At 35.8% G+C, this 19,761-nt stretch overlaps 2 protein-coding genes across 8 annotated transcripts in view; one reads left to right on the top strand and one right to left on the bottom strand.

Annotated features, from left to right (window-relative positions):
- The window catches only part of GIGYF2 (GRB10 interacting GYF protein 2), a 156,244-nt gene that overhangs the window by 60,208 nt on the left and 76,275 nt on the right, over window positions 1-19,761 (top strand). For all 6 annotated transcript variants that reach the window (XM_012434097.2, XM_012434100.2, XM_012434099.2 and 3 more), the window contains 2 exons: window positions 2,087-2,198; window positions 3,328-3,368. In XM_012434097.2, coding sequence (XP_012289520.2) covers window positions 2,087-2,198; window positions 3,328-3,368 — 153 coding nt within the window. The remainder of the gene's footprint in view (window positions 1-2,086; window positions 2,199-3,327; window positions 3,369-19,761) is intronic.
- On the bottom strand, window positions 7,968-17,973 carry KCNJ13 (potassium inwardly rectifying channel subfamily J member 13). 2 transcript variants are annotated; one of them, XM_012434102.3, is made up of 3 exons: window positions 17,846-17,973; window positions 12,326-12,801; window positions 7,968-10,300 (listed from the first exon to the last, which is right to left on the bottom strand). In XM_012434102.3, exons 2-3 carry the CDS (start codon window positions 12,783-12,785, stop codon window positions 9,678-9,680), a joined length of 1,083 nt encoding a protein of 360 aa, XP_012289525.1. In that variant the 5' UTR covers window positions 12,786-12,801; window positions 17,846-17,973; the 3' UTR covers window positions 7,968-9,677. The 2 variants fall into 2 exon arrangements, with proteins under 2 accessions (XP_012289525.1, XP_012289526.1); XM_012434103.3 differs by having other exon boundaries at window positions 10,158-10,300; window positions 12,562-12,801.

Genomic DNA, 19,761 nt, shown 5'->3' with positions numbered 1-19,761 from the left:
TTTAAAAATAAAGCAGATTGACACAACTCTCAACCATTGACTTCATCATTATTAAAAGGAAGTTTGTTTTAATTCCCAAGAAGAATAGGGTGAACTCTCAGACAGTAGAACGGTTCTTTAATTGAGCTTTATGAAAGGTTCATCATGTTATATTTACTTGCTTGTTCGTGTATGGGAGCCGCTTTATAGAAGATTAAAATTTTTTGATGTTGGAAAGCTTTAGAACCTGATCATTGTAATGTGTCCCACTATGAAGTTTTAGTATCATTAGCAGGATCCGTGTCAGTGCTAGTCATAATTGAGGAAATATTTTCTATGCGTTTTGCTTGTTTTTCTGGTAAACTGGAGGCTATTTTTTATATTTTTGTATTTCTGGAATAAAACATTTTCTTCAACGTGTAATGGCGTTCCTGAGAAAATGGCTTTCTCTAAAAGGAAAGACTTTTGCCCCCATCCTAAAATCTTCCTTGTAGAGGACGGGTGTTATATGACAGTTCGTATTACATTATTTTAGGATCTTAAATGCAATGTATACATTTCCTGAAAGGGAGAGGTACATAAACTATGAGTTGACTTTAAGTGAAGTTGATACAAGTGGAAGGAAGGGTAACTTTAAGATTATTATTGTTCCACTGTGCTTCTCACTTCCATTTGACAAATGGAGAAGTGGATACTTGGAGTAGTCAAGAGGGTATCCGTTATTTCGAAGATTACCCACAAAATAATTCGGTGTTTTATTTTGGTATTTCATAATATAGTCATATAAAAGTACAGATGTATTCTGAGTTCTTGATAAATTACATGCAAGAAACAGAAATACTGCATGGATATTCGAAGTAATTATTTAGCTCAGTTATATTTAGCTTTGGGCTGCATCATCAAGATCCATCATCATTTTCCTTTGGGTCATTTTGCACTGTGAGAAAAAGTGAACTAGGTATGATGGCTAAGATTTCATCGAGTTATAAATACATCCTTAGACTGCCACCCCTCCTGTGTATTGAATACAAATGGTACATGTTTGTTAGGAAAACTGTACATAAAGTATAAAGCTAAAAGTGCGTATGGTCTTCTGCCTCCAGACAATTAGATTTATAGTCTTCCTGACCCTAACGGTGCAGCTATGTTATTTATATAAGTGGAATAATTTTTATATGCATTGTTCTTCAGTATGTTCTTGTCGTTGAATGGAATAATGTCAGTACTTAATCCGCTGTGGCATCATAGTGTTCTACTGTGTTGTTTTATCAGAATTTATTTAGCTAATCCTTTATTGATTATATTTCTAGGGTTTTTTTTTAATTATAGTGAACATCTTCATACATATATATTTGCATTTTGGTACAACTATTTCTATTAGAATAAATACTAAGTAGAATTGTTGAGTCAAATGTCGATAGATCTAACCAAATTGCCTTCAGTAAAGGCAAGTTTACACTTGAACCACCAGAGCCTCTAAATTTCTATATCCACACACTCTACCAGCTCTGTTGGTTCAAGTTTAGTCCTGATACATTTTTTTAATATCTCAAGATTTGAGTATAGAATAAACTGTACCTTTGGTTACTGTGGAAGACACTATGGCGTTCATGAGATTTGATGGTTTTAGAATTGACCCTATTAAGTTATTCTTTCTCTGGGATTAGATAAATTATTTTAACTTTTATGCTTGACTTTTTAACTTTAGCTCCTGTCTTCTTAAACTCTAAACCAAGATTTCTTCTATTTTCATGAAAATAAAACAAAAAAAGATTTAACTTATAGTAGTGTTTTATTGAACTCCTTAGAATCTCACTAATCAACATTTTGTTAAAGAGCTTAATGTTGATGCTTTCTTGTTCAGGACTGGGACTCTTACATTCTGTTATGTAGTTTTTTTAACTTTTTTCTTTCAGCCTCTTGTGGTCTGCCTACTTCAGTGCCATTGTTGGTCTCACAAGTCAAGATCATCAGGCCTCGCTCAGTATTTAAATGTAGATGTCCTGCCTTGTATAGAGATAGAACTTTAGATACTAATTTATGGTGATGAATGTGTGCCACCTGTTGACATTTGACTATCAATTTTTTTCTGTTTTCTTATTTTCAGGCAGAGGCAGAGGTGAATGTGGTTTCTACCAAAGAAGTTTTGATGAAGTAGAGGGTGTATTTGGTCGGGGAGGTGGCAGAGAAATGCATAGATCACAGAGCTGGGAGGAAAGGTAACTAAAGGATCCACATATTGGCATACAAATTCCTTGGCATATAAAACTTACTTATTTTTTGCTTTCTGCAGAGAGAAATGTCTTTGGACAGTTACAGGGTTTCATTTTTAAAAATGCTGTTAAGTATTGAATAGCAAGTTGTATGTTAGATTTTTTTCTTTTTTTTTTTTTTTGTGTATGTGACAGAATTTTGCTCTTTTTGCCCAGGCTGGAGTGCAGTGGCGTGATCTCGGCTCATTGCAACCTCCACCTCCCAGGTTCAAGTGATTCTCCTGCCTCAGCCTCCTGAGTAGCTGAGATTACAGGCATGTGCCTCCACATCCGGCTAATTTTGTATTTTTAATAGAGACGGGGTTTCTCCATGTTGGTCAGGCTGGTCTTGAACTCCTGACCTCAGGTGATCCACCTGCCTCAGCCCTGCAAAGTGCTGGGATTTCAGGTGTAAGCTACCGCACCTTGCCTATGTTAGAAATTTTTAAATGATTCTTACTTAAAGGAAGAAGGATTCTAGATAGATGAGTTAATATATTAGTGCCAGCATAGTTAATTTGATTTGGTATTTGATAGCAAATACCAAATTGTCATGTTATTGTTTGTTCTATTAGTAAAAGTATCTTCTCTCTATATTGTTTGTGACTTTATATGAAGTCTGTCAACTTGAGTAAGGGCAATTGCGCAAAGATGTATGTACAAAAATGTTCACTGTGATGATATTTATAATAAAAAATAATTGTACATAAGCCAAACAGATTGGTATTGCCCTTGTATAATTGTATATCCACACAGTAGGATACTACATGCGCAGTAGAGGTGTTTTTAAAAATATTTAATTATGTGGAAAAACACATTCTAAGAGTAGTATATAAAACTGTATACTATCTATCTCATCAAAAAGATAATATTTTGGGTCAATAGAAGCAGCTTTTGGTAGATGAGGGGATAGATATTTTTCTTTTTATCTTTGTGCTTTTCTGTATTTTCCAAATTTTAGGCAATAACTATGTATTTATTTGTTTTGTAATTTGAAGAAAAAATGCTTTTAGAAAAATGGGAAAGTGAGTGTCACAGATAGAAGATCTATATATCACTGTGAAACTTTGTTTGAAACTTATTTTATCTTTTCTAGGGGTGACAGACGTTTTGAAAAACCAGGACGAAAAGATGTAGGTAAGGTTCTTACCTACGCACATAAGGACAAACTTATTAGAAATGACTCAGTTACCTGCACCTCTCCAGTAGATGGGGCTGTAGCAATTCTTGCATTTAGACTTCCGTGGTTATTTGAAGTCTCCAGTGAATGAAACCGGAGATGATGAATACAGGCATTAAGATTTACTTGACTTACTTTCTAGGTTTGTGTGTTCTCTGCAAGGCATGTATTCTTTATTAAGACCAATTTGTGAACTGAAGATTCAAGTTAGGAAACAATCTACTAACTCCTTTTCTAGTGTAGATAGCATCTCATAGGTGAGAAGAAATAGGGCAAATGCTAAAATCTTTGTTTTTGTATCAGAGAATAAAGGCCAAAACTATGAATATTCTTACTTTACTAATTTATTTATCTGGCCTTTTTGCTGTATGGTCTTTTGTTTTTTTCCTTGTTTTGTGATGAGAACAAAAAAAATTAACTCAGATAAATTACATAGTTAAGGTAGCCACTGAAGAGGAACATAATAAAGGAACAGGATTTCAGTGTTTATGATGAATTAATCGTAGTTTATGTTTAAATAATTTGTACTGTTAAGCCTCCTGAGTAGCTGGGACTACAGTCATGTGCCACTACACCCGCCTAATTTTTGTATTTTTAGTGGAGACTGGGTTTCCCTATGTTGGCCAGGCTGGTCTCTTGATCTAGTGATCTGCCCGCCTCAGCCTCCCAAAGTGCTGGGGTTACAGACGTGAGCCACCACAGCCGGCCAATGGTAAACATTTCTTATAAACATGTTAAATGTGTAAATACCATTCACAGACTGACTTGCATATTGTTTTAAAAACTAAGTAATTATAACAATCAGCATTGTATCACTGTTCCATAAAAAACTTAAACATACCAATAACTAAAATTTCTCATGAATGTGGCATTGGAAATATGTAGTTGTATTTATATTAATGAAAACCATTAAGGTCCGATGTGGTAGCTCATGCCCATAATCCTAGTACTTTGGGAGGCCAAGGCAGGATAGCCTGGGCAACATGGCAAAACCCTGTCTCTACAAAAAAGTACAAAAATTAACCATGCATGGTGCCGTGTGCCTGTAGTCCCAGCTATTTTGGAGGCTGTGATGGAATGGGAGGATATCTTGAGCCCAGGAGGCCAAGTCTGCAGTGAGCCATGATCACACCTCTCTAGCCCAGGTGACAGGGTAAGAACCTCTTAAAAAAAAATAGGTGTGTAGCATGAGGAAATTTGAAACAGACTGGGTAGATAGTTCATTGTTAGCTTTAGCCATATTGTAGACTGTTGGATTAGCATAATCTTGGGGACCTCGTCAAGACCTTTGTTCCCATCTTTGTCTGATTTAGTACTTTTGCAATGAACATATAGAGGAGATGAGCAGTAGTTACAGGATTTGCAATCAGAAGATCATGATTATTCTAAGCTCTCAGATGTCGTTAGTATCATAATAAAATGAGTGATAATGCTTCACAGAATTTTTAGGATTATAGTAGTCCTTCCCCTTTATTTGTGGGAGATGCATTTCAGTGGATGCCTGAAATCACAGATAGTGCTAAATCCCATAAATACTGTTTTTTTCTATACATATAGACCTGTGATAAAGTTTAATTTATAAATTAGGCACAGTAAGAGACAACAGTAATAACTAATAATAAAATGAAACAATTATAACAATATACAGTAGTAAAAGTTATATAAGGCTGGGCCGATTGGCTCACACCTATAATTCCAGAACTTTGGGAGGCTGAGGTGGGTGGATCACTTGAGGTCAGGAGTTTGAGAGCATCTTGGCCAACATGGTGAAACCGTGACTCTACTAAAAATACAAAAAAAAAGTAGGTGTGGTGGTCCGCAACTGTAATCCCAGCTACTCGGGAGGCTGAGGCTTGAACCCGGGAGGTAGAGGCTGTAGTGAGCCAAAATTGCGCCACTGCACTCTAGCCTGGGTGACAGAGCAAGACTCCATCTCCAAAAAAGAAAAAGGAAAAGAAACTGTTATGTAAATATGGTCTCTATCTCTTTCTCAAAGTACTATAATATTTTTGGATCACGATTGACCATAATTAACTGAAACTAAAAAGCAAAACTGGATAAGGCAGGGGTACTGTAAATAAGAGCATATGAACTCATTTATTCATTCAACGCATACTGAATTCCCACTTAATGTGCTAGGTGCGAAATACTTTTTTAGAGGATATTGTTGGTGTGCTCATCAGATTTTCAGATCATTCAATATTGTGAGGGATATCTATGGAGTGGAACAGTTAGGATATGAGATCAGAATCAAGGTGAATCAAGAGATCAAATCCAATCGAATGGAGAGTTTAACAACAGGAATGAGAAGTCTTTACATAGGAAATTATAGAATTTAAAGTAAGAAGTGGCTGTATGTAAAAGCAGCCTCCTGTGTAAAGGACACAACCCTCTCAGTGACTCTGGGCTTCATGTTAATCCACAGTGTTCTTATCCCCTCTCAGCCATGGACTGAATCAGGTGATAGGCCCATAGTCTTTTTATGTTGTCACAGGCAAGCCTAAGCATTGTGTTCACTCCTGGGACCACACCTTGAAAGGGTCCACACGTGGGATTAGGTGGTCTGAGACATTTGAAGCCTTGTGATGGGGACTTTGTGAAGGAGATGGAGCTGTTTGGATAGGAGACAAGACGGAGGACAGGGCAGAGGCAGAGTGGGGAGCAGGGTTTATAAGGTTACTGTCTACCAATACCTGCTTACTAATCATGTGAGAGAGGACTTAGATTTGATCTGTATGATTCTAAGGGGCAGGAAGGGGCTAACCGATGGAAGGTTCAAGGAGGCAGGTATTGGACACAATCTTAAGAGATCTAATAATTAGAGTTAACTGAAAATGGCCTGCGTTGCCTTGGGAAAGTAGTGAGTTGCTAGAATAAGAATAGCTTGATTTTAACTATTCACACATATTTACACTTTGGTGGTTTGGAATAGTCAAGTTTAGTCATCGTTATTTGTGGTTTTCATATTTTAACCATATTAATCCAATGAGGGTAATTTTTCTAGCTACCCTTTATTAAAGGTAAAGATTCTTTTCTTTACATCCCATTGGTATATATTTGAAAAGGCACATTCCATAAAACTAAATTGACATGAAGTATCTCAGAATATTTAAGGATACTAACTACTAGTTTATCTACTACTATATATTATAAATGCTAGTATAGTAAAATACAGTAATTTCCAAATATATATATATTCTAACATGTCGTAGTGACTTTCATTGAATGCTTTTTGAAAAGATGCTCACTTCAGGTTAACTGTGCTAAGGATTCTGAGCTTGTACTTTTTGGAAGTAACCCACTTTTGTTAACGATAATGTAGATCTTTAAAAAACATTGTTCATAATTATATCTTACACTCTCCAAGAGTAGCACTAATAAATTAGTTTGTTCGAACACACTAATATATATTGATCAGCATGAGATCAATATGAGTATATTGTGAGATGTCCTACGACATCACATTAAGACAGTTCAGGTACTGAAGGTTCCAGGATAATCTGTTCTTTTTAAAATTAGGAATGATGCTCACCATGTATTTCCTTCTTACATGAAGTGAGAAATCGGTAGAATTATAGACATCTGGGTAAGAAGTGTGTATAACCCCTGTGAACAACCATAGGAGAATGTGAAGATGGAAAAAAGTCTTTGATATTAGAATTGCAATTCCTATTCAGTAGGAATTGACTGTGCACAGGGTAAGATCAGTTCTGGTGCCCATCTTGTGGTATGATTCTATAAGGGTGAAATGAAAGGATTATTTAAAAATAATCCAGATGATGCAGTACACTCAGCCCAGTGCAATACAAATTTGTATTTTGGTATGAAATACTTGTTAATAGACATAGTGATTTTTGGTTATAGACTCTTTTGGTACTTGGTAGTATGGGCTTATACATACATAAAACTAGGCCCCTAAGATTGTGGTAACTACATGTCTCCAGTTTGTTGGAACTGTCATGCTGTGTTTATCAGTTTCCAAAGGAATGTTTAAAGTTAGTTCCAGAGTAGTCTTCCTGGTCATGTATCCTAGACTCCAGGACCAAGCTCCCAGGTAGTCCAGGTTACTGAGCTGCACATCCAGGAAGGCAGAGCATCCATTCCTACCTCCCAGTGATTTCCCCGCCTTCTTCCATTTTTACTTCATTTTCCTCAAATGGAAAGAAGATGATGGTCTTTCTATAGAAAACTTAATCCTTAATCTAGAAACTGTGATTTTAAATAAGTGAAAGAAACATGAACAGTTCTCTCAGAAGCTTTCTGTCTCCTACAAAAAAGTTTTGAATCACGTTTCTTACAGATTTATAAAATACTTATTAAGAAACAGTAGTTTACCAACTGTTTTTTTTGGTATGCGTAGGGGAAATCATGTTTAGTTTTCAAATGCCAAGTTTATGTGTCAGCAGTAAGTATAATATGAAACTCATCTGACTTGAATGGAATCTTAGATCCCAGGTTTTACTTATTCACTTGTGTCACTTTGGGCAGCTTTACTTAACTAGTGAGATTGTGATCTGTGTAGGTGATGTAGTACTTTTAGGAAAAAACATACCATGTAAGTCTTCAATACTACTTTATTTTCACAGGTTAGGTCAATCTTGTTAATCATAGAAATAAGAATTATTGCTGTCTTTCTGTGTTACTGTAGTCTTGGGTTGGGAAAATCTGTTGGTTTAATTACTACTTAAGAATGAATGTCTAAGATTTTCAAACGGCAAAAGTTCACAATAATTTTCTGTGTTCTTGATATTCTTCTACTATTATCAGTCTTAAACCACTCCAGAGTTCTTCTTTATTTTCTTTTCCTTTTGGTCAAATAGTAGAAAAATGTGACTTGCTGCTGTGCCCTGCTCTTCACACCTGCTTGCCTTTACTCAGCTAGTATTTATTTCAAGAGATGATTCCTGCCTAGGTCATCACCAGTGGGGAAGGTTAATCTTTCATTTTTCCCACAGAAATCTGAATAAGGGAAATTTCAGAAAAGAACAGCCACAAATCTGTTTGAAACCTGATGGGGTGACTTTTTTGGTTATTGTTTCACTTAAGGACAGTTTCTCTCTTTTTTTTATTGAAATGAAAATCATGCAAATGGTCATCTTAAACTAGACATAAGGGAAAGGGTTCATTTTAGCATAGATAAGATAAAAAATGAAACAGAGGAAGCATACTTTTTATAGAGTATTAGATTTGGAAAGAAATAATAGAGTTCATCTAGTCCAGCCTCCTACTGGTGAATAAACACTCATTTTGTGTTTATAGAAAAAACTATTTGAAGTTGGAAACAGGAATTTGAGTTTGAAAATGTCTATTGTAGATTTTTTTCCAAACGCAAGTTATATCTAACTAAAGCTTTATATCTATAAAGATTTAAATATATTTTTGTATTTATGAATTATTTAGAGCCATCATGATGTTTTATATGATCAAATGAATCATACATAGGAGGAGAATGTTTTTACTTAGGTTGCTAGAAGTCATTTAGATAACCACTATTTGATTATTATGGAGAACAATTTTAAAGTAAAATTTGCATCTCCTTGCAATGCAAAATACCACCCTGCAGGTTCCATTTGGGCTGGAGCTTGTCTTATCTGATCACCTTCATCCGCAAATATATGAACATATATATGCATTTGGCTGTCATGTTTAAATGCTTTTAGATTTATATATGAATCTGTACTCTGATGTTTTTCTCATTAATTTTTGTTCTTAGTTGTTAAAAATTAAGGAGGTGATACTTACTCAAGTTTCATAGTATAAAGAACCAAATGAATGATCTTTGTTGTCTTGAAAAAATCCCAGCTTTTAAAGGATGTTCACTAAGTATTGTGAAGTTGTCATTTCATCCAGGGAGCTAGGTTTGAAACTAAACCGTTGCTTCAATTTGCAGATGAAATGAGACATTAATGGTTGATTTTTCTGAGTTCAGTTGTGTTAAACTTGACTGTCCATTTTGCCTTCATTACTGGTCTCATACCACATTCTTATAAATTCACCAGCAACATTTCTGTATAAGGGTCTGTCAAGTTGAGTTACATTGATTTTAGCAGGTAACAAACTTTGTAAGGTAGAGTGTTATGTTTCCAGACTGTATATTGTTAGCTCAGCCATTTTTATGTGGGTGTAGGCATGAGTACCGTGATGTAATCAGAGAGCTGTAATTAGCATTGAAAAAAAGAAAACATGAGATACAGTGAAGAAAAAGTAGCTGCATAACTGGCTGGGTGTATTTAATACATTAAAAAATAAGGAGCCCTGGATAAGTCTTACTCTGTCAGTCCTGTTTCAGAGATCTGAAAATTGTCAATGCTTTGTCCATTGATGCGGATATCCAGGTCAGTCCTGTTTGGGCTTTTAGAAACCAGAGGAGTTGGAAATTCAGGGACAGTCTTGTCAAAATTCTCCATCTTGATTTGATATTCACCTTTGGAACCTCGGGTCAACAGAGATGCAAAACAGTGATGTAACATGATCTCAGAGGGTAGGTAGGATGTCCTCCTCTGGCATATTTCTCCAGTGCCCTCCTGCATTGCTGAAAGGAATACAACTAATTCAAAGTGGGAAGGATTTTCATGCTGGAGCAGAGTAGCCAGAGGACTCGACGGTGTAATGGAGTGATAGTAGGTTAGTGGAAAGATAAAGAACGGACATTCCTCAGAACTGATGCCATCGAGGTGGAAATCCACACTGGTCTGGTAGAGTTTGCCATTTTCTCTTTCCTGATAGAGCACAGCTGAGACGCGGACACTGGTTAGAGGGCTAGGTCGGGTATTGGCCACTTGGAAGACAAGATTAGGTTTGCCATCTATGTGAGCTACTACTGCTATGTCAGTAAAACGAATTGAGAAAGCTCGATTTTTTGGCCGGGCAATCTTCGCCACAAAGGCACCTAAATTAGAAATTATTGAATTTTTTTTAGAATGAAGACTTCAAATATCAATACTTTTTCTGAATGAGAAGGGTATATCAAATATTTACACATTTCTTGGTGCCATGCCTTCCAGTGAGTCAGAAATTAAACTCATTGTTAATTTGGTTAGTCTCATTTGCCTGAAGCATTTTTCAAAGTACATTTCTGTTTAAAAACCATGATTTCAAATAAATAAGCCAAATGATTTTGTTACAGAGAAGTGTAAAACTTCGTCCTCTAGTTTCTTACAAAGTCAAAGAATTGGTCACTTCCTATATTCCTGCCCATACTTAAAAAAATATAATAGAAAATAAATGCAACTTGGCTACAGCCAGATTACTTTAAGTTGAAGTAGAAACTAGATTCAGAGTAGAATGATTTGGGGTGGGGAGGGGACCAGTAGAATGAGTGATATTTTGGCCAGGCATGGTGGCTCATGCCTGTAATCCCAGCATTTGGGGAGGCCAAGGCGGGTGGGTCCCTTGAGGTCAGGAGTTCGAGACCATCCTGGCCAACATGGTGAAACCCTGTCTCTACTAAAAATACAAACATTAGCTGGACCTGGTGGTGCATGCCTGTAATCCCAGCTATTCAGGAGACCAAGGCAGGAGATTGCAGTGGGCCAAGATTGTGCCACTGCACTCCAGCTGGGACAACAGAGCAAGATACCATCTCAATAAATAAATAAATAAATAGTGATATTTTGAAGAATTTTTAACTTTGAAATATATACAAACCTTTTCTGGGGCAGGGGAGGACTATCAGGTAATTTCAGTGCACCTTTCAGGTATATCTTCCTTGTGCCCTAAGCTATAGATAAGAGTTTTAAAATCAATTTTGTGCCACAGATTTTGTTGGCAGGCTATTGGTAAAGTCTAAGAAGTAAGTACTTACCAGAATTATGTTTTAAGGGCTTAGAAATAAAATACAAAAGAAACCAAATTATTGAAATTCAGTTGAACATTTAAGAAATGATATTATAGTACTATATGTGCCTTACTGATACATTAAATAATCTAGTGGTGGGTTTAGTACTGTGATTTTGAAGTATTATGGTTTGATATGGCAAATATCTCTGATTTCTGTTTGAATCAAAGCTTCTAATACTGCTGATGCTATTGTTTTTTGTTGCCTGTAGGAAATGCCAAATTTCAATTAGTGGTTAGTGCAAAGAGGTATAAGTTTTTCCCACCTAAGTTTACAGGTCCCCTTAATTGTATCCAAAGGACTGATCCAGTACAGGAATTCTTGTAGTTTGTGATTTGCAGGTTATAGAGCTAGTTGTAGCACATTGGGATTTCATTCCAGATCACTCTTCATTTGGCCCAATGAATGCTTACCTTCTCAGATTATTACTGAATAGTATATTAAAGACATGTTTTCTTTTACAGTCATATATGTCACATGAAAGGGCACTAGTCTCCTTTAAAGGAAAGAGTTTTCTGTGTTAGCAAAATTTCATAATCTTTATGGACAATATTTTCAGGGCATTTTGCTAAGAATGTGTATACATAACTTGTTCTCTAACATGTAAAGCTGACTATGGTGCTCTGGGCTCACTGGCATAAAGTAAATGTTGAAAAGATGAACTCATAGGAGAGAATTCTAGCCCAGTGAAGAAAAAAACCCAAATGTGTTAGGTAAAATGACTGTCAAAATATGTATTGAATGTATTTATTCATTTATTTGACAAACTGATTAGCTTCAGTGAAAAACTCCTTTTGTTAATTTTTTTTTGTTGTTATAGGAAATTTCTGCAATTTAGTGTTATACTGATTGATCCCTTTTTTCTTAAGTAGTTTCAGTAAGTAAAATTTCGGCATTGAGACAGGTTCCTTAAGCATTTCTCCTATTTTTTGGTGCTAAACTGTTTCTTTTCTATCTTAGGCATTACCTGCTATTAATATGAATAAATTATTCTATAACAATATTACTTAAAATTGACTATACCCTTTCCAAACACCTGTAGTTTTTTTTTTTTTTTAAGAACAAAGACAAAATTACCTGTGATAAAAGCCTCTAGCATGAGGCCTAGGAGCATTTGTATGGCAAGTAAGGCGATTGCACTTGGACAGTCACCACTGGGGAACATGGTACCATAACCAATTGTGAGTTGTGTCTCCAGGGAGAAGGAGAATGCAGCTGTGAAACTGGTGATGTACTTGACACAGATAGTGTGGTTTTCAGGTGGGGCATCATGATCTAGATCCAGATCACCATTCATCTCAGCTAGAACATACCAGAGCACTGCAAAGACAAGCCAGTGGACAACAAAAGAAGCAGAAAAGACCAACATCATCCAACGCCAGCGCATGTCCATTAGGATTCCCCAAGCATCTCGAAGATACACAAGACCTCTTTGAGCGCCATCCATTTGAAGTGTGCTGTGGCCGTCCTTGGTGACCATCCTCCGGTATCTTTGACTTAGGAGAGGAGCAATGACTTTGCAATTACTGCTGTCCATCTCAGGCTGTATTTCTCTGAAATCAAGAGTAAATTAGTAAGCTCCTAACTGTTTTACAGTTAATGTTTGTGAATTTGGAGACCTCATGCACTTTCTGCTTTCTTGGGAATGCTTCTCTAACCACAACTTTGCCAGCTCTCTCCCTTTTCCCTTTACATAAGGGGCATTTACTGAGTCATTCATTTGGAAGCTAATTGTGTGTTATTTAAAAATAACTCTTCTATTGTTTCTTTGAGTGACTGTTAAAACATTGTTTAACATTTAAACCTTTTCTAAGTATATTTTAGAATGCCCGTGGGTAGAGATTATATACCCATGTGTCTTCCTTGTACAAGTCCAGGTGTCAAGCATTTATTGCTTTGACCAAATATTGTGTGTAAAGACTAGCATTTCATAATTAATTTATAATTATGTATTATTCATAATTAAAAGGGGTATGTTTATATATGTAAGTTTTCTTCTGTATAAATAATTAGAAGTCATTTGGAAGCTTATATTAAACTGTCTGCAAACCTTTGAAGCCAGATTTAGTACTAGGACAAGGCTTACATTTGTGGTAAGCTTTTAGAGATCTGTAGTTCTAGTGTATGCTTTATAATTAGCCTATTTAGAGTTTGATATATTGATTTGTATTTTTAGAGACAGGATCTCGCTCTGTATCCTAGGCTGGAGGGCAGTGGCACAATCACGGCTCACTGTAACCTCAGCTAATTTTAAAAATTTTAATTTTTGTTGGTACCAGGTCTCAATATATTGCCTAGGCTGGTCTCGAACTCCTGTTTTCAAGCCATCCTCCTGCCTCAGCCTCCCAACGCAATGGGATTACAGGGGTGAGCTACCACACCTGGCCTTATTTAGAGTTTTATGATTAGGCTTTGTTTTTGTCACTTTGCAGCCATGTTCATGGATTCTTTCTGCCCTGGATGATGGCTGTTTCTTTCCATATTCTAGGCTCTGAATAGATTGTGGGGTAGAAAGAGAACTGTTTTCTTGGCAAAATAAGAAATTCCACGTAGACATTTCTAGATAACATTAGCTTTAAAAGTAAGTAAACCAGAAGAAAAAGGTTCAAGAATTTAATGAACTAAAATCATTAAAGGATTAAATAAGAATTTTAAAAAGATAATTAGTATAATTATTTTTCTGCTGCAAACAGTTTTGATCAATAGTTATCCTTTTCTCAAGGTGGTGAGTAGAAATCTAATGTATGCCTTCCTTGTAATCATCCTTGCCTATGACAGAGGTGTCTTAAGACTTTAGTATAGCAGTTATCAGGAACAGAACACGAAACGCAGCTTTGCTTCCCTTGAGCGAGCCTCTCTTCTTTGTTACAATCCAGGACTCTGAGTTTATATTCGACCCTCCTCTTTGCTTCTTCCTTTGGAGGTAAATACCCTTGAGAGTGCTGCATACCCACTTCCTGCGTTTTAATGGGGCTTAAGAAGGGCACTACAGACCTGTGGAGCTAGGTTGTTGCTTGGGTTTCCTAGTTCCTATGCCTAGGGACTTTGAGGCTTTGGCGACTACCTTTCTGTGTTGTTGAAATTGGATACTGGCTAGCTGGGTATATACCACTTTTTTCTTTTGCTCTGAGGCTAACTTAACATTTATTGGTAATACTAGAGAGATTTTCATGTATTTTCTTCAGATTTGAGCTACTGATGGAATACTGGGATGATTGTTCAGTTTATTTAGATTACATGGTTATTTCAGTTTCATATGATAGACATTAAAAAGTCTTAGTGTATTAATGTTTTATAACTTATTACCCTAACAAGTTGTCATAATCATTTAGTGTATTCTTTTTTCTTGGCATAGCTATTTAATGACCCTTATTTTGTTAGATTCTTTTTAAATGTTTTAGGAGATCTGATCTCTACCCTTTTGGAAACAACAAAATCTTCATAGGCACTATGGTAACTGTTTTCATACTGTATTATCTCTAATTCTTCAATATCTCAACAAGATAGCCATTGTTCCCATTTTCAGATGAGGTCACTGGTGCTCAGACAGATAAAAGAAATTTACACAAGGCAAATAGGAGCTTTGGATTATTTGGATGATTATTCAAGTCTAGCTAACTTCAAAGTCAGTTAATTTTTTTTTTATTACAAGAAACATTTGGTGAAATAACAATCTTTCCAAAAATGATTGGTATTGCATTCTCAAGATAGTCTTTGACAGCCAGATTTCTAGCACCTTTAGTAGATGCCCTTCTTGCCCCGTAACTGTCTCAGTTATCCATATTAAACCATTGTTAACTTTATTCATGATTCTTAGGATAGTAATGATTAATAACATTAGCTAATATATATATTGTGCCAGGAATCGTACCAAATACTTCATGTGTACAAGCTGATGTGCAGCCAACGGGCAGCATCTGGCACAGAGTAAGCTCTCAGTAAAGTATTAGTTGCTTTGTTGTTATTCAAAATGTGTCCAGCTGGGTGTGGTGATTCACACCTGGAATCCCAGCACTTCAGGAGGACAAGACAGGATTGCTTGAGTTCAGGAGCTTGAGACCAGCCTGGGCAACATAGTGAGACTTTTGTCTTTATTTATTTTTTTATTTAAAAAAAGTGTCTTAAGTTTCACAGTAATAAATACCATTATTAGTCCCATTTTACAGATAATGAAAGTCAGGGACCAGGTATGGTGGCTCATGCCTGTAATGCTAGCACTTTGGCACTTTGGGAGGCTGAGGCAGGAGGATTGCTTGGGGTTGGGAATTTAAGACCAATCTGGCCAACATAGCGTGACCTTGTCTCTTTAAAAAAAAAAAAAAGGAAAGAAAATGAGGTAGTAAGTAGTGAATATGAATCCGATACATTTTGAGTCCAGAGTTAGTGCCATATTGCCTCAAAAACAGACATTTGACCTTGCTTAGCCTGTGTGAATGATACTGTTCCATCTGATTAGTTTTGTTCAAGAGCCACTCCAGAGTATTTGTTCTTCAGTAATGTTTATTAGGTTCAGACTTAAGATTTGTAGGTTAGAAATAGATTTTCGTTAGGAAAGACTTCTTTCAAGACTTAAAGACTGTTACAGTCTGAATTATTAGATAGTCTAGTTGTGTTTTGCACATGAGTAAAATTAAAGCAATGTAGAGAGTATGACATAACATTGCCAAGTTTATATTTTGCTGATGAGAAGACAATTTTAAAAGTACAATACTGTCATCATAAATAAAATTACGATGACATAATAAAATATTTTGACACTTGGCAGAAAGATATAACAATGAAAGGATAGTTGGTTGCTTTCAAAATAGTGGGTGAACACCTTTTTGTTCTCTACTGTTGTTGCTTCCTGCCTATATGAAAATGCCCCTCATGCTCCTGGACACTGCTGCTTGTTCCACTTGTGGAGCCACTGTCCTACTGAATGCTGCTAAGTGCTTAGTGTTTCACAAAAGCTTGAGGAAGAAAAAGCTCCATGATTCTTTTTTATTTTCAACCTACTTTATTTATGAAAGTATAAAATTCCTTACTTAGAGCCTCTCTGTGTAGACTATAGTCAACAAATTGAATCATTCTCATTTGGGCTTTTTCAGGACTGTTACTTCTTACCTACAACTTTTGTAGCACTCTTACTCTAGGCTCTTTACAATTTTATCTTTTTTCTCTTGCAACTAAATACATGGAAAAACCTGTGAACAGGGAAGTCAAAAAGGCTAATATCAGAACAGTTAAGCAGCATTTTTTTTTAACCTAAGACTGCTGGATTTTGTTTGGATTGTGTTGGCAAGTAGAGTAATGTAGAGAAGGAAGATTGATTTCTGATTCTCATTTATGCGATTACCCTGAATAAATATTCTGTGGACTCCTATAGTCAGTGTGATTTAGTATAGACAACACAGGATAGGGGATATGGCCTTCAGGCTCTGGCACTGTTGGTTACATAGCTGTGTCATTTTGGGCAAACCACTCAATCCCCTTGGCCTGGGATCTTTAGATTAAAACAAAGAAAGTGAAAAAAGAGGGAATTATGATAATAAGATTTCTTAAAGTTCTACAGACTTCTGTAAACACATTTCCAATTCCTACCACAGATACAAGTTTCCTATATGATTTTTTTTTTCTGTATGGTTTGATGTCTGCTTATATGTTTAAAAAATTATATTACTGTTGCCTGATATATGTAAATCTCATCAACTGATCCCAATAGAAAGTAGAGTGGAAGGTTGGGGAGGTTTGCTTCTATCTCTGTGTGTGGGCTGTAAAATTATTTGCCCATTTATACATTATTTGGAGGAAAAAATAGTACCTATTAAAAAATGATAGGCAGCTTCATTGATCATCAAAATTCATTCTACTCATTGGGTTGTAGCACTTAAAATTGTATCTTTCTGTTGCCATGATATGAAATAGTATAGTTCATACTAAAGAGTTAAGATAAAGGCTAAACTAACAAACATTAAATGAGTACGGTATTACTATGTATTTGTTCATGTCTGGTGTAAATACTTTAAGACTATATTGAAAGTCTTATAATGATTTCTCCTGCCCTCCATAATTAGGGCAAACAGTATGAGTTCTAACCCTGTTATATAAGCTCAGAGATTCTATTTTAATTTCTTAATTGCAGAAGCATCTACTAATTTCAGCAATAATTCCATGCTTAAAAATTTACAATAGGATACTCATCATTTTCTTCTTAAAGAAATAAAAACAAAGTAATTTATTCTTTTGGCATTTGTTATTTTATGCTCATTTTTGGTCTCTAAAATTCCTTCCAAAAGAAAGACTTTTTTTTTTTTTTCAAGTCACTGAATTTTTTTTCCTCAGGCCTTTATTCTCTACTCATATATTATAATGGAAAATGAGTGTACATTTAATAAAACAAGAAAAAAATTTCTAGTAATGCATTCAATATGGCTGTTATTCCATTTTTAAAACTTAAAGAAAAAGAATATAGAAACCTTACTATACTGTCCTATAGATCATGTCTGTTTTAAAAATCTATTGGGTAATCTAGCTCTGTTCCTATTTGCCAGTCAGTTTCTTTCCCTGTTTCCCATAAAGAAAGAATTAAGAATGGATATTATTGCATGTACTCACCAGTTCTTTTTCTGGGTCAGCCTTTATGCAAAGGTAGGTCTTAAGGAAATTTATGGAGTCTGCCTTTTTGATCAGATAATTTTAATCTACAAGCCTAGTTTGTAGGTTCTCTTCTTGGACTGATTTTACAACTTACTTTCCTCTGTTTATAATGTTGTGGGGGCTGGTTTCAGCTGAAGTTGATGTGATTGGTCACTTAGCCTGCAGGGGGGCCAATTAGCTCTGATCATGTGGAAAAGAATGCTGGTTTGTTAGGAGGTCTTTCTTTACCCAACACAAACCTTAACAACTCTGGAGAAAGCCTCCAGAACTGACTTGAAGAAGGGGTGCATTTTTTTCCCTCTAATCAGGACCGGTCTTTAGTAAGTTTGCATAATCTTACTTAAGAGTTTATTTGAAAGTTCAAAGGGATAAAATTCCCTGCAAGATTTCTTTTCAGCCGTCTTGCTTTATATAGCATGTTGAAGTGTGAGATATTTCCTTTACTAATCTTTTTTTTTTTTCCTACCATGTCTTTGGGGAAGATTTATTTGGATAAGGACTTAGAGGTGTAAATTAATGCATTGATTTTCTTAGTTTTCTTCTCATATCTCATCAGAATGGTTACCATTAGTTCCAGAACTAGTAATATAGATAATTTAGTTACCTGAATTTTTTTTTTGGCCAGGAAACAAACTTTTTTCTTTCTTTCTTTCTTTTTTTTTTTTTAAAGGCTGTGTACAAAGACCTTGAATAGGAATTAAAATTAATTGTTCTGTACCTGGTACTTTTAAAAATACACACCTGTGTGAAATAACTGGAGAATTTTCTTTAGGCTTATTTTAGTGGTGCTTAGGAGATATTTCCCTGATCAGTATGATGAAGTATAGTGTTAATAAAATGTAGTGTACAGGGTACAAAAAATGTACCTCAACACTGATACAGTGTTTAGGTGGAAAATGTGATCCAGCTTGTCGGAACCCTGAAACGAGCCGTGGTGTGGCTTTGTGCAGTGCCGTAGTGAGCAGTACTTTTCTCCTCTGTTAGCTGCCGATTTTAAAACTTTGACCAAATGTTGCATGTAAGAGGATCTGAGAAACAAAGACTGATTGTTCAAAGTAAAATCTTGGAAGGCCTGCTGGGAAAATTATTAATGTAGACCAATATAATGCTACTTAGAAAGTGAAATCCGCCTTTGTAGAATCCTCTCTGACCCCCCTACAATTTAAAAAATATATTAATTCCTTCTTTGTTTTATTAATGCCAAACGCTTCAACACAAGTTCAGACACAGCATTAAAAACATTGACCTTCAGAACTAGGGAAGGTAAAATATAAAGAAGGGATTTGTGGTATGATGCTCATTCCCTGCATGTACTGGTAGAAATTATAATGTATATTAATTCCCAGCTAGCTAATTGAAGAAAAACAATACAACAACAAAAATACTAGAACAAGTATAGCACTTGGTTGTATCTGCCATGTGTTTTGAATACACACTATATGTTTTTTACTTTCGTTTTTTTAGACATAGAGTCTGGCTGTGTTGCCCAGGCTGGAATGCAGCGATGTGATCACAGCTTACTGCAGCCTCAGCCTACCAGGCTTAAGTGATCTTCCCACCTCATCCCCCATCCCCTGCAGTAATGCCACCACACCTGGCTAATTTTTTATTTTTTGTAGAGGAAGGGTCTCACTGTGTTGTCTAGGCTGGTCTTGAATTCCTGGCTCAAGCCGTCCTCTCAACTCAGCCTCTCAAAGTCCTGGGATTACAGGCATGAGCCACTTCACCTGGCCTGAATACACATTATCATAGGCAAGATAGGTAAGGATTTTATTAAACTTAAAAGTCTTTTGCCAGAGACTTGGTTTCAATATATTGTGACAAAAATGATTTGGCAAAATGATCTTCAATTAAGAAAGCAATGTCTTAAGTGA

The sequence above is a fragment of the Aotus nancymaae genome, unplaced genomic scaffold, assembly GCF_030222135.1.
Source record: "Aotus nancymaae isolate 86718 unplaced genomic scaffold, 86718_ANA_hifiasm-v0.15.2.pri h1tg000008l, whole genome shotgun sequence".
NCBI lineage: Eukaryota > Metazoa > Chordata > Mammalia > Primates > Aotidae > Aotus > Aotus nancymaae.
Note: the sequence above shows the minus strand (reverse complement) of the source record. Positions and strands in the feature narration are given on the sequence as shown.

Coding starts and splice junctions, on each gene's coding strand:
- KCNJ13 (XM_012434102.3), bottom strand. CDS start 12,785: ATGGACAGCAGTAATTGCAAAGTCATTGCTCCTCTCCTAAGTCAAAGA. Junction 10,301..12,325: donor GCTAGAGGCTTTTATCACAG/GTAATTTTGTCT, acceptor TTTCTAATTTAG/GTGCCTTTGTGGCGAAGATT.